The 13,649-nt window shown below is 36.3% G+C and overlaps 1 protein-coding gene across 1 annotated transcript in view; it reads right to left on the reverse strand.

The window, feature by feature from the left end:
• LRP6 (LDL receptor related protein 6) overlaps positions 1-13,649 on the reverse strand; it is a 182,415-nt gene that overhangs the window by 151,324 nt on the left and 17,442 nt on the right. Inside the window, exon 2 of the mRNA XM_030321740.1 lies at positions 5,786-6,179. Coding sequence (XP_030177600.1) covers positions 5,786-6,179 — 394 coding nt within the window. The remainder of the gene's footprint in view (positions 1-5,785; positions 6,180-13,649) is intronic.

Here is a 13,649-nt window from a genome sequence, read left to right on the forward strand (position 1 = left end):
TCCCCTGCTCACTCTCTCTCTCTCTCTCAAATTACAAAAAAAGAAAAAAAAAATTGTAAATTAGAATCTAGCTGTCTCTTATTTTGGCCAAGGCCTTGGTTTCTTTAGCCAAAAAGTGAAGGCCTTTAGCTATAAGATCCTCAAGATTTCCTACCAGTTCTAGGATTTAATGGGTAGAAAATAGGCTCCCCCAGTTTGCAGGACATCTTTCAAAACTGTACGTTGCTGAGATATGAAGCAAGATCCTTCATACACAGAACCAGTGTTTTACAGCAAAGACTAGTATGAAGCTTTCTATTTTAGCATAATTGGCTATCTGCTTCTATGCAAAAGCTATGGAAATGGATATAATCTCAGGGAAAGAATAAAGAAAATGATGCACTTTTACTATTCCGTATCTCAAGAGCTAGTGAAGGAAGGAAAAGAGTGGTCCAAGTGATAGGAAAACCAAAGAGTATAAAAATCAGGAAGTCTTAAGAGAAAAACTTCTAAAAGGAATACAGTATCAATATTAAATAATGTGAAAAAGACTAAAGACAATCATTTTATTCCTACCTCACAAATCAGCTCTCTGGCAAACTCCTTCCAAAATCTTAAAGGCTCAATGGCACAAATATTTGGTGCCAGTTAAAAATAATTTACTGTAGTTTCTAAAGAGCCAGTCACAGTGGAATACAGCAAGGGTACGTAAGATCACCAAAATACAGACAGTTAAAGGTATCCTGTTGTTTACTCTCACAAAATTTTATTCTTCTTTCTGCTTAGGCTGAATTAAAAGGTCAGTGCTGCAAGTAAGGAAAGCGTTTACTGAAAAACCAAAACTATTAAGAGACTGGGCTAGGTAAAGTCATTTAGTTATACTGCAAATATTCCTTTTTAATATTCCTTCAATAAAAGTGGGTCTGGAGATAGAGGACATAAAAAAATTTTGACTACATAATTAAAACTCAATCTAAGGGTAATGGATAGTAGACATAAAGAATAGTAGACATAAAGAACTAAAAATTGGATGGGATTAAGATTTCTTGTAAAAATTGGATGTGGGTTAAGATTTTTCTTTTTTTTAAGTAAAGATCCCTACGCTAACATTTGAAAATATACATATACACACACACTTATTCTTAAAAAGTTTTCTTTTCATTTTCAAGGACCTTGCATCATATCCCAGAGGCGGGTAAAGCCAAACCAATAATCCAGATTTCCTGGATTAGTGGCTTTTCTAATACGTTTCTCTTAAATTTTGGGTAGTAATCTCAAAACCTCACCTCCCAAACATATGTTTAACCTATATAATCTGCCTGAAAGTAATTTGCTATCTTTTTCATTCTTCAAACAAAAAGAACCTTTGACAGTTTACAGTATTTTCCAATTTACATCACATAGAACTGGCAAACTGGTTTTACGAGTCGAATAGCCCTAAAAAAGGGGGGGGGGGAGTTGTTGAGTGTGATGACCTATGCAATAAGAGCAGTAGAAACAAATTTTAAGAATCTGTTCTGCAAAGGGGCGCCTGGGTGGTTCAGTCGGTTAAGCATCTGACTTTGGCTCAGGTCATGATCTCAAGGTTCACGAGTTCCAGCCCCACACCGAGCTCTCTGCTATCAGCACAGAGCCCACTTCAGATCCTCCGTCCCCTTCTCTCTTTGCCTTTCCCCCACTTGTGCACTCTCTCTCTCTCTCTCTCTCAAAAATAAACAAACATTAAAAAAAACTTTAGAAAAAATTTTTAAAAAGAATCTGTTCTGCAGAAATAATTCTAAGTGTAACATACACTAAATTATGGACTTGAATGTGTAATTGTAAAGTAAAAAATTTTAAATTGATATAGAGTACTTATTTAAATATCTTCACTTTTTAAGTTTAAACAATGTCAAAACTGAAAGAAACCCATCGTATTAGAGATGAGAAAACTGAAGTCCAAAAAGATAAAATGACTTCTATTTATAAGTGACTTTATAAGTGACTTTTCTATTTCCATAAAATATAATCTTGATGAACTGAATTGAAAAAACTAAAAACCTTATTATGTTTTAAGTAAGAAATTATAATCAAAACCATACTGAGGTAGAATTCATGAGATGATGCTAAAATTTACATTTGCTTAGAAAACATTTTCTCCTCTTAACAAGGAAAACTAAAAGGATTATGAAAGAAAATAAAAAATCCAGTCACTCAAAAAATATTTATTGGGGTGCCTAGGTGGCTCAGTTGGTTAAGCGGCCAACTTGGACTCAGGTCATCTCAGAGTTCATGGGTTCAAGCCCCGCAGTGGGCTCAGTGTTGACAGCTCAGAGCCTGGAACCTGCTTTGAATTCTGTATCTCCTTCTCTCTCTGCCCCTCCCCCACTCCTGCTCTGTCTGTGTCTCTCTCTCAAAATTAAATAAATATTAAAAAATTTTTTAAATATTTATTGAACACCTTCTATGTGGCAGGAATGATTTTTGTCACCTGGAACAAAACAGTGTAGAAAATACTTTTAAACATACTCAAGATATGACAATTAAATGTATATAATTGTTGAGGAAAGTATACATTATTCTTTTTCCACTGAGTTCTGCAAGCATTTTTAAAGCAGAGCTCTTAGTACTATAAATATTATTCTTCATGATAAGAATATATTTTAAAAATATGTATCATTCAAAGTGGTTCAGTATGAATTCACTTCAGACTGAATCACTAAAGCTTAACTGTTTCAAAAATATCCAAAAGGATTTGAAATATGAACAGATCCTTAACAAACAAAAAACCCTTAAAACTGCTTTATGTGTACCTGAAACAGCTGGCCCTCAACATCACTAAGATTAGTACAGTCATTGTGAAACAGACTAAGGAACTTACAATTAGAGCAGCCACACAGTCAGGAATATCTCTCCCTATAAAGTAAGGATACTGCTTTCTCTAACTATGGTTGTTCATTTCTGGAACAATTTGTATACACACATTTTCCTGCCCCTTATTCTGAATTCTACACTGCCATCACTCAAAAGAAAGAAAAAAAAAAATCTCAGACTAACAGAGGCCAAATTTAGGGAGGGAAATAAAAATCTTCCTTCAGTCTAGGCTAAATGGACTGATCACACAAAGAACTCCATACATCCGAAAGCACACAGATGTCTGCACTAGTTCCCAGGGCTCAAACAATACCAGTCATTCAATAGCTTTCCTTTTACATAAGCTGATGTGAGAGAGCTCAGTCAGCTCTTCTGAACCCCATAACCCAGGATACTGGAACTTTGATAAGGCCTACATTTTTCTTCAGCACTGTTTTCATGTACTTTCTCTGGAAAGTAAACTTCATTTCTCCCCCCAAAAATAAATCTGGAAATCATCTCTTCTGTTTGATAAGTGATGTACTCAATCTAAAATTACTTTTCCAGTAAAACCACAATCCTTAACATAAATTTAAGATCAACACTGAAGACTGATAGGATATATTTTTAAATGCATGAGTTTAAAATATAATTTTACACTCCATCATGCTAACTACCAAATGTATACCATTTGGCTGCATTCTATTTATTTCCAGTTGTGTAATTTTAAAAATAGCCATATGACACATAACTTTCCAAAAATTAAAAAGATTTTAAGAATGGGAGGGGGAGTAAATTTACATACACACTCCTACACATAAGCAACACTAACCACAACCTTCAAAAATAATGAAAAAATATTTGAGTGTCTGAGCAAACTTTACGCCTTCACTGAACATCCCTTAGAAGCTTAAATAACACTACTGTCTACCTTCAAAGCACAGTTTTATTGATTCTTCCAGTAATATTCTTGATCAGCTGAGTCTTTGGTGGTTTCTCATCTTCAATACTGGGAAGTTAGCCACAGAAAAACTCTAATGTATTTTTTAATCATACGGTAAACTTACTTCCTAGATACTTATCAGACGTGACACCCAGAAGTAAAGCTGATCAGCTTTAGGGCACAAAATGAGAATGACTCATTTAATCATTAAATTATCAAATCCTGAGTGAAGAGTTACCTTCCTTGAATAGGTACCATCACATTATCCCTTATATGATGTACTATCGTATTATTCCTTATAGAAATGATCTACATGCTGCTCCAGAACTGTGGTAATCAAGCTCTTTTATCTACCCATCCTCCACAAGAGCTCTGTGGCCCTTCCAATTTTTTTTAACACTCTTCCCCTCTCCACTTACACACTACATAATGCAAGTAAACAGGCTTTTGAAGAAGGGAAAGTTCTCTCTCCCAAGTTTTCTGTCTTTAAATACACTGAAAATCCTTAAAGATATTCTTTCTCCCCAACAAGAACACAAAAAGCAGAACTCTAAACATACTATTTAATGGATATTTGGCTAAATTGCCATCATTACCCTTACAGTTATAAAATTAAGTCTGTCAAAAAAAAAATTTTAAGAACTATTTGTCTTTTCACCAAAGTTCCCTAATGACCACTGAAAGCACCAAAAACCCTGTATGCTCTATAAAGCAGTAACCTCACAAACATTTCAACACTGAGACTCTCAAACTCTGTTGGAAAAACACAGATTCCATTTGTCAAAAATATCTTTCAAGTTCTCAACAACCAAATTCTTCAATCTGTACAGTTTATTGCATATCCAACATCTGTGACCTCCTCCTTGGGCCACTCAATACTTTTTCCTTCCACTAGAACCACTGTATTTTATCATGCTTTATTAAAAGACCATCCTGACTTTAGCAGATACCTCTTAATGCCCCTCTGAAAATTATACAATTTTAATACACACACACACACATATATATAAATATAAATACACACACATAAAAATTACATGTGTGTTCCAGACTTCTCATCCTAAAGTTTCACTATACTGAGTCAGAGTACAAGCAGGGGAGGAGCAGAAGAGAGGGGGAAACAGAATCTGAAGCAGGCTCCAGGCTCTGACCTTCAGTACAGAGCCCAACAAGGGGCCTGAACTTACGAACCATGAGATCATGACCTGAGCTGAAGTCGGACGCTTAACCGACTGAGCCACCCAGGCACTCCTATAAATGAATTTTAAAACATTCCAACATACTTGGAAGTCAAAGAAAACAAAGTGTTAAAATGGTTATTTGCAGGTTATTTATCTTTAGATTTTAAATTACTAGTAATTCATTTCAGGTTCATGTTTAGATGTTTATCTACCCCTACCATGACAGGTGGCATGACAACATATTCAATAAACAAGTATCAAGGAATGGTATATGGTAGAAGTGAAGCACAGTAACAGAAGCATATAATGACACAGTTCACATTTTCTAACAGGATTTACCCTTGGCTTTACGATTCCCTTCTCATTAGAAAATAAATCTTTACAGCAAATCTCTTGAATTAGAAATGAGTTAACAACTTAATTTTTATTGTTCATTCAATACTGGCATATTAAATTATTAAATAATAGTTCAGAGTTCAATTAAAAAAACACTAGTACTACAAAATGATTGCATATACAATGAAAGTTTTAAGATCCATAAATGAATACTACTCTTTTAGGTCTTCATTCCTTCTTCTAATTATCCTCTTGTACTTATTAAATGTAGAAAACAAACCAAGAACTCTATATATTGCTGTCCCGTAAGTGATATTAGAAACAAAACGGTTTACAGAAACATCTTAAAGAACACAACACAATCTTCCACATTCAAGTCTACTTGAAAAGAAGCTCAAAGAATCTAAAATTGGGTTTTTGACCTCTTTTCTCTTGGGGATGGAGGAGTCTATGCTAGCAGAAAGAAACCAGGAAACAGAGATGCAATAGCCTTTGTACATTGCACAAAACTTACCCACTTGAAGGATCTAAGGCAATAGCTCTGGGTTGATCCAACTCTTGCCAAAATAAAACTTTTCGTAAAGATCCATCTAAGTTAGAAACTTCAATCCGATTTGTTTCAGAATCTGTCCAGTATAATTTTTCTCCAAGCCAATCGCATGCCAGTCCATCAGGGGACAATAATCCAGAGACAACAACATTCTGTACACTCTCAGTTTTGTTAAACTCTGTTCGTTTAATGGCTTCTTCGCTGACATCACTCCAGTATATCAAGCCATGACCAAACACAAAGTCCACCGCAGCTGCATCCTCCAAGCCTCCAACTACAATCGTAGCATTCTCTTTGCCATTTGTAGCATCAACCAATCGCAAGTCCCGTCTGTTTGCATAAAGCAACAAAGGGGCCGCTAGAACAAAAAAAAGAGAAATAAGTAAGAAAGGAAATGTAATGGCTCTCATAAATTGAGTTTCAAATCAGCATTAATGAACAAATACTATCAAAAATAAGAGTAAATAAATCTGTAGAAGACTGTCTTAAAATCTTTTCACAAAATACTATTTTTGTAGCACTTAAATACAAAAAGTTGCAAGAACAAGGAATTAATTCTCCTAGGACAGTCTTTTCTGGTTAAAATAGTCTGTCACATTAAAAAGCTTGGCCGTTCCAAGAATTTGCAACGATGGAACCAATGGAACATTCACACCCTACTGGGGAGAATGTAAAATGGTGCAGCCAATTTGGAAAATAGTTCTTAAAAGGTTAAACATACAACCTACCATATTATCCAGCCATTCCATGCCTAGGTATTTACTCAAGAGAAATAAAAGCATATGTCAATACAAAGACCTGTACATAAATGTTCATAGCAGCTTATCAACAGCAGCAGTCATCAACAGATAGACGAACAAACTGTGATACATCCATACAATAAAAAGTAATGAATTATGTGTACATGTAATATGGAATCTCATACAATATGTGAATCTCAAAATAATTATGGAGAGTGAAAGAAGTCAGACCAAAAAAAAGAGAGTATAGATTGCATGACTCCACTTATACAGGATTTTAGAAAATTCAAATTACTCTATTGTGACAGAAAGCAAATCAACAATTGTCTAGAGGTGAACAGAAAGGGTAAAAAAAGAACAGGGCTTATACAGGGAGGGATTATAAAGAGGCATGAGGAAACCTGTAGGTAATAGATATATTAGGTTGGCTATGATGATGGTTCCAGAGATATATACATATCAAAACTTTATTAAATGTTATACTTTCCATACGCACAATTTATTGTATCATCAATTATATCTTAATTAAGCTGTTAAAGAAACAGTCTGGCAGAGACAGCTCTTAGCACAACTACTTTATTCTGTCTTACATTATTATCAGAATGACTTCTGAGTAAGGCCTAAGACCTTACTCAATGACTCCTGCCAGGTCCCTGCTATCAATAAAATTAAATACAAAGGCTATCCTAAAGAAATAATATTTAACTTTTAGAAGGCTGACTTTGTTAGGATTGAAGTTGTATAAATTCCATGGTGTGGGGTGTTTTAAGTATCTATTCCAAGTTCCTGATATTTACTTTCCAGGCATTATTAGTAATTAAAGATCTAGACTACAACTATCCAACACAACTTTCTATGATAATAGAAATAGACTCTCCACTGGGCAATACAGTACCCACTGACCACATGTGGCTAGGAAGCACCCAAAACATGGCTAGTATGACTAAGAAATCAAATCTTTTATTTTATTTTAATTCACTTACATTTAAGTAGACAAGTGGTCGTATTGGATAGCACAGATCTAAAGGCTGAGATAAGACAAATGAGGAAGGAAAAATAATACCAGAATTATACAATAATCTACATAATCTTCTCCCACAATTACTTACTGAAGGTCTAAAACTGTGTCATCCAAAGCCAATACCACATACCATTTAAAAGTAACTCTACCTCGTTTTTAAGAAATTAATTTCAAAAAATTAAGGTGCTCAAAAAAGCATAAAGAAAAAAAATGATGTTTAAGCCAGTTTATGGATTATGGCTGCCAAATGGAGTTATAAAATCCACTATTTTCATCTATAAGTATAACATGAATTTCCCTTCTAACAAAGCTTAAATTCAACTTTCTTAGTCAAAAACAAATGGGTGGATAGATTTTTTAAAAAGTGACTAAGAGCTCTTTCTGCTTATTCTGTACATCTGATACTGTTACTGACAAATTTATAAATCTCCCTCACAGATTCACTTTTAACTAATTTCATGCCTTCATTCATCACACTGATTTATCAGTACTCACAGTGTCCAGTGCACTCTCTTATATTGAGCCCCTCATACTAGGAGCCAATTCAAAAAATCAGGAAAAAGGTCTCTATTAATGAAGGGTACAATGCCAAGTGCTGCACAAGGCTAAGTCTGAGCACTTATAATTTAAAGTCCAAAACTGATAATAATCTAATATTTATTGAGCACCTTTCTTTGGCACTATCTTTGGAAAACTGTGGACCAAATCTGCATATGGCATTAAGTATCAGCTAAATCTAGTAATAGTAAGTCTGTTTATGACTTTCAAGTCAAACATTTCTACTGAACATGTGGTCTACAAAATCCAAAGAACCCATCTGACAATTTAAGGCTTCAGAAGCCTAAGTACAAGAGGAATAAAAGAAGGTTGGGGTGGGGAACAAGTTAACTTCTTTTAACTTAGCAGTACTGTTTAAGATTTCTAAAGGACTATACTTAGGGACTCCTGCTGGCTCAGTCACTACAGCATGCAACTCCTGATCTCAGCATTGTTGAGTTCAAGTCCTATGTTGGGTGTGGAGATTACTTAAAAATAAGATCTTTAAAAAAAAAAAATACAGAAAGAAATAAAGGACTATACTTAAACCTACGAACTGTTAAAAGGAAATCCTAGAGTTCACTCTAACAAGGTAAATGTCATATATCCCCAACAACTTAATTTAAACTTCTCAAAAATCTCCACATGTCCCACCCATCCTCCTTTATCTTGTCCACAGTCTCAAATGACAAGTTACCCTTTCTCCTTTTTAAGGTTAAAGCAAAACTTTTGATTCAGCCTCCCTACTTCCTCTCTGCAACTTTGCTCTATGGATTATTCCCTATTTCTTAGATCTTCAATGACTCCTGCCAGGTCCCTGCTATCAAAAACTTTAATATCCTAAACCTTGCTACCACCAAGAGAATTGTATTTCTCCTCACCACAAAATCTTACAATATTGAATATACTTCATACCACCACCTCTTATTCTAATTTACAGTAACTCTCCACCCATCACTCAACTAATCCTACTCTCTCCAAGTCTTCCTAACCAAATCCAATGGCCTTTTCTCAGTCCTTATTCTTGACCTCTCTTTAGCATTCAACAGTGTTGACGATAGCTCTACCTATACACAATGTTCTCCTTATACTATACTACGCTATTATTCTTATTTTTCTGGTCATGCTTCATTTGCCTTTTAGTTTCAAATCTCCCCCCCCCCCACTTCTCAATTATAGATATCCCCAAGATTCTCTCTTTCTTGTTCCTGAAATGCAAAAGTATAGTAGAGAAAGCCAAGTTCACCTGGTCAATAAAGCAACTCTATTCAGGTAATTTTTTCATCTCCAGTCTAATCTTCACTACTGGACCTATAACCTCTTGTTGGCTATCTCCTCTAGCCATTAAATTCAATTCATCACCTGCCCCCCAACCCACCAAAAACAAAACAAAACAACACTTCAAGAGTCAACAGTACCATTTTCTAATCTCACTGGTACACTGACAGTACCATTTTCTAATCTCACTGGTACCCTCTTTGACACCTCCCTCTTCCCCCAGTCTGCCAATTACTGTCTTGCTGATCCTTCTTTAGATGTCCTTAAATCTGTTTCTTTTCCATTTTTAAAACCACTATCCTACTCTAGACCTTCATGACCTTACACCTAAACTAATAGTAAGTGATCTCAATACTCTCCCAATCCTTTTCCACCTCAAATACTTCTGCTTTATCTCACTCAAAAAGCTTTCTGATTTCCTTTGCCTAAAATAAAAAAGGCTCAATACTTCAGGCCACCACCAGGTGACTTCTACCTATGACTCTAACTTACTTTCATAGCCTCTGGATCATACAAACTGGTTTTTAACATACTGTGAGCACTACATCACCACAGTGTATTCATTTTCCATACTCCGTATTTCTCTCTCATTATCCCAGCAAGCAAGTTCTTCAAGGCCAGATTTAAACCTTACCTATTCCATCAATCTTTCCTACTGCCTCAGCTTTCCTTCTTTGAGACCTTACAGTCTTTACCATGTATTTGATATTAGCATTTTTAAAAATACATTTACTATTTCAACCAAGACCTCTGTCCCTTGAGAACAGCAGCAATATCTTATAACTAAGTTTATCCCCAAACCCTGGCAGAGTTTACTGCCTGACAATAATACGGTAAACATATTTACTAATATCGAATAGGTATTTTCTAGAACCTGCACTAATATCTAAAAGGTATTTTCCAGAACCAATATATCTGCCATTAACCCAAAAGGATTTTACATTAAGTACTGGCCAAGGGCTCACAAATGCCCATTTCTTACCTATTGACTTGTCCAAAGTTTAGTCAAGTTTACCTCCTCGCCACGCACTGCTAAACTTTGGCTAGCTCTCAGCTTAAGCAAGACAATGCAGAACATCCTCTTTTAAGGACTCGTTCCGAGCATAAGGTGACCACAGAAAAAAACATCTGTTAAATTACCACGGTCATGTCATCTGCTCACCCCCACCAGTTTATCCCACTCTCCCACAAAGATCCTGCTGGAACTATTCACTTGTATCTATAAGAGAAAAGCCTTTTGGTATTTGATTTTCAGACACCTACGTACCTCATGGTCAGAGCATCACAACAGTCTTTCCAAATAAAGTGTCATCCTAAGTAGGGATTTATTTTTGACGCTGGTATGGTGACATGACTTGGATGAGGACTGGGCTTCAACTACGGACATACACCATCCCTACCTTGATAATTCTATGTAAACTTCTCTCCTGTCCAGAAATTCATGTATCTTTCCTCAATTTCAACTCCTGAATCAGTGCTCCATACATCTAGTCTGTTGCAACATGGTACTTTGATATTTTCCAGCCAAGAAATTTTTTTCTCTGGCTCTTTGAGTAGAGAATCACACCCTAACCTTGAGCAGGAATATTCCCAGCTATTCTGTGAGGCCTTTTCTATTCTCCCTTGACTCCTCCAGTGGAGATTACAGAGGCAATTTCCTTGGCTCATCACAAGGGAACACACCTCACCCTACTGCACTTTGCACTTTACTGCACTTTGCAGATACTGCCTTTTTTACAAATTAAAGGTTTGTGGCAATTCTGCGTCAAGTCTACTGGTGCCATTTTTCCTATAGCATTTGCTCACTTCATGTATGTACTTCACCTTATGGTTAATTCTCCTAATATTTCTAATATTTTCATTATTGTTGTATTTGTTATGGTAATCTTTGATCAGTGACCTGTTATACTACTACTGTAATTGTTTTGGGGCACCACAAACTGTACCCACAAAGACAACAAAATCAGTAAGTGTTTTATGTGTTCTGACTGTGCCACCAACCAGACATTCCCGTGTCTCTCCCTCTCCTCAGGTCCCGAGACACAACAACGTTGAAATCAGGCCAATGAATAACCCTATAATGGCCTCTAAGTGTTCAAGTGAAAGTAAGAGGCCCACATCTCTCACTTTAAATCAAAAGCTAGAAGTGATTAAGCTTAGTAAGAAAGGCATGTCAAAAGCAGAAATAGGCCAAAAGCTAGGCCTCTTGTGCCAATAAGCCAAGTTGTGAATGCAAAGGGAAAGCTTTTGAAGGAAATTAAAAGTACTACTAGAGTGAACACACAAATGATAAGAAAGCACAACAGCCTTATTGATGATAATGGAAAAAGTTTTAGCAGTCTAGATAGATCAAACCAACCACAACATTCCCTTAAGCCAAAGGTTAACCCAGAGCAAGGCCCAAACTCTCTTCAGTTCTACGAAGGCTGAGAGAGGTGAGGAACCTGCAGAAAAGTCTGAAGCTAACACGGGATGGTTCTTGAGGTTTAAAGAAAGAAGCCTCTCCATAACATAAGAGTGCAAGGAAAAGCACCAAGTATCAATATAGAAGCAGAAGCAAGTTATTCAGAAAATCTAGATAAGATAATTAAGGAAGGTGGCTACACTAAATCACACATTTTCAATGTAGACAAAACAACCTTATATTAGAAAAACACAAATCTAGAACCTCCACAGCTAGAGAAAAGTCAATGCCTGGCTTCAAATCATCAAAGGACCAACTGACTCTCTCCTTAGGGGATAATGCAGCTGGTGGCTTTAAATTGAAACCAATGCTCATTCACCATTCTGAAAATCCTAGGGTGCTCAAAAATTATGCTAAATCGGGGGGTGGGAGGGAGGGGAGGGTGGGTGATGGGTATTGAGGAGGGCACCTTTTGGGATGAGCACTGGGTGTTGTATGGAAACCAATTTGTCAATAAATTTCATATATATAAAAAAAAAAATTATGCTAAATCTACTCTGCCTGTTCTATAAATGGAACAGCAAAGCCTGGATGACAACATGGTTTACTGGTTTTTAAGCCCACTGTTGAGACCCACTGCTCAGAAAAAAAAAAGATTACTTTCAAAATATGACTCCTCGTTGACAATGCATCTGGTCACTCAAAAGCGCTGATGGAGATGTTCAACAAGATCAATGCTGGGCGCCTGGCTGGCTCCTTTGGTTAAACGTCCAACTTCAGCTCAGGTCATGATTTCATGGTTCATGAGCTAGAGCCCCACATTGGGGGAGCTCGAGACCCACTTCGGATGAGCCCCACTTCTCTGTCTCCTCTCTCTGCCCCTCACTCACTCGCACCCTCTCTCGTAAATAAATAAGTAAATAAATGAATAAATAAATAAATAAATAAAGTTCTAATAATGATATGGCCAAATTAATAACCAATATTAATAAAAATGTGAGCAGTGGCATTAAAGTAGCCTGTTAATAGAGCCCCACTGGGGAGACACAGCAAAACTTCTGATGCTTAACCTTCATAACAAAAATAACAGAGCCATCACTTTTGCATACAATATTTTGTATTTTAAAGAACAGTTTAACACGTATGATTCCACTTGATTTCCATGTCCTCCCTGTGAGGGTTTTGAGTCAGGTGTCCCTACCTCACTGGTAATTAAGAGAATTAAGACACAAAGAAGTGACCTATCCGTGGTCACAGAGCCAGTCAGTAAGGAATCTAGAGTTCTCCTAGGTTCCATATTTTCTTACAAAAATCTGCTCATTCTGACACCTACCCACAGTGCTTTCCCATTAACCAGAATTCTACTTTTCCATCATAATGCCAAAAATGCCAGAATACAGTTATACACATAACGAGGATGACATCAGCTACAACTTAGCAGCATGCTTAGTGCTTTACATATAGTTTCATTTAATTTTTACAACACTGTAAAGTAGGTGGTATCATTATGCCAATTTTACAGATGAAGAAATCAAGAATCAATGATGTTAACTACCTAACTCAAGACCATCCAATTAATAAGCTTATGATGTGGAGAACAAATTCAATCCCAGGTCTGATTCCAAAGCTGGACTCCAAACACCAACCCAAATTTCCCTGTGTCTCAGTGCCTAAGGCTCTCACCTCCCTCTCCTATAGTCAGTACCGTGTCAAACCTGAAATGGGCACTAGTTGTTTCCATGAATCCTTCATAATCTTTTTTAAAAGAACTTTTATTCATGCAGAGCAAGTGAACTAAGTATAGATAATACACAATGTTACATTACTCTCAGGTGTACAACATGATGA

Source organism: Lynx canadensis, chromosome B4 (assembly GCF_007474595.2).
Source record: "Lynx canadensis isolate LIC74 chromosome B4, mLynCan4.pri.v2, whole genome shotgun sequence".
Classification (NCBI taxonomy): Eukaryota; Metazoa; Chordata; class Mammalia; order Carnivora; family Felidae; genus Lynx; species Lynx canadensis.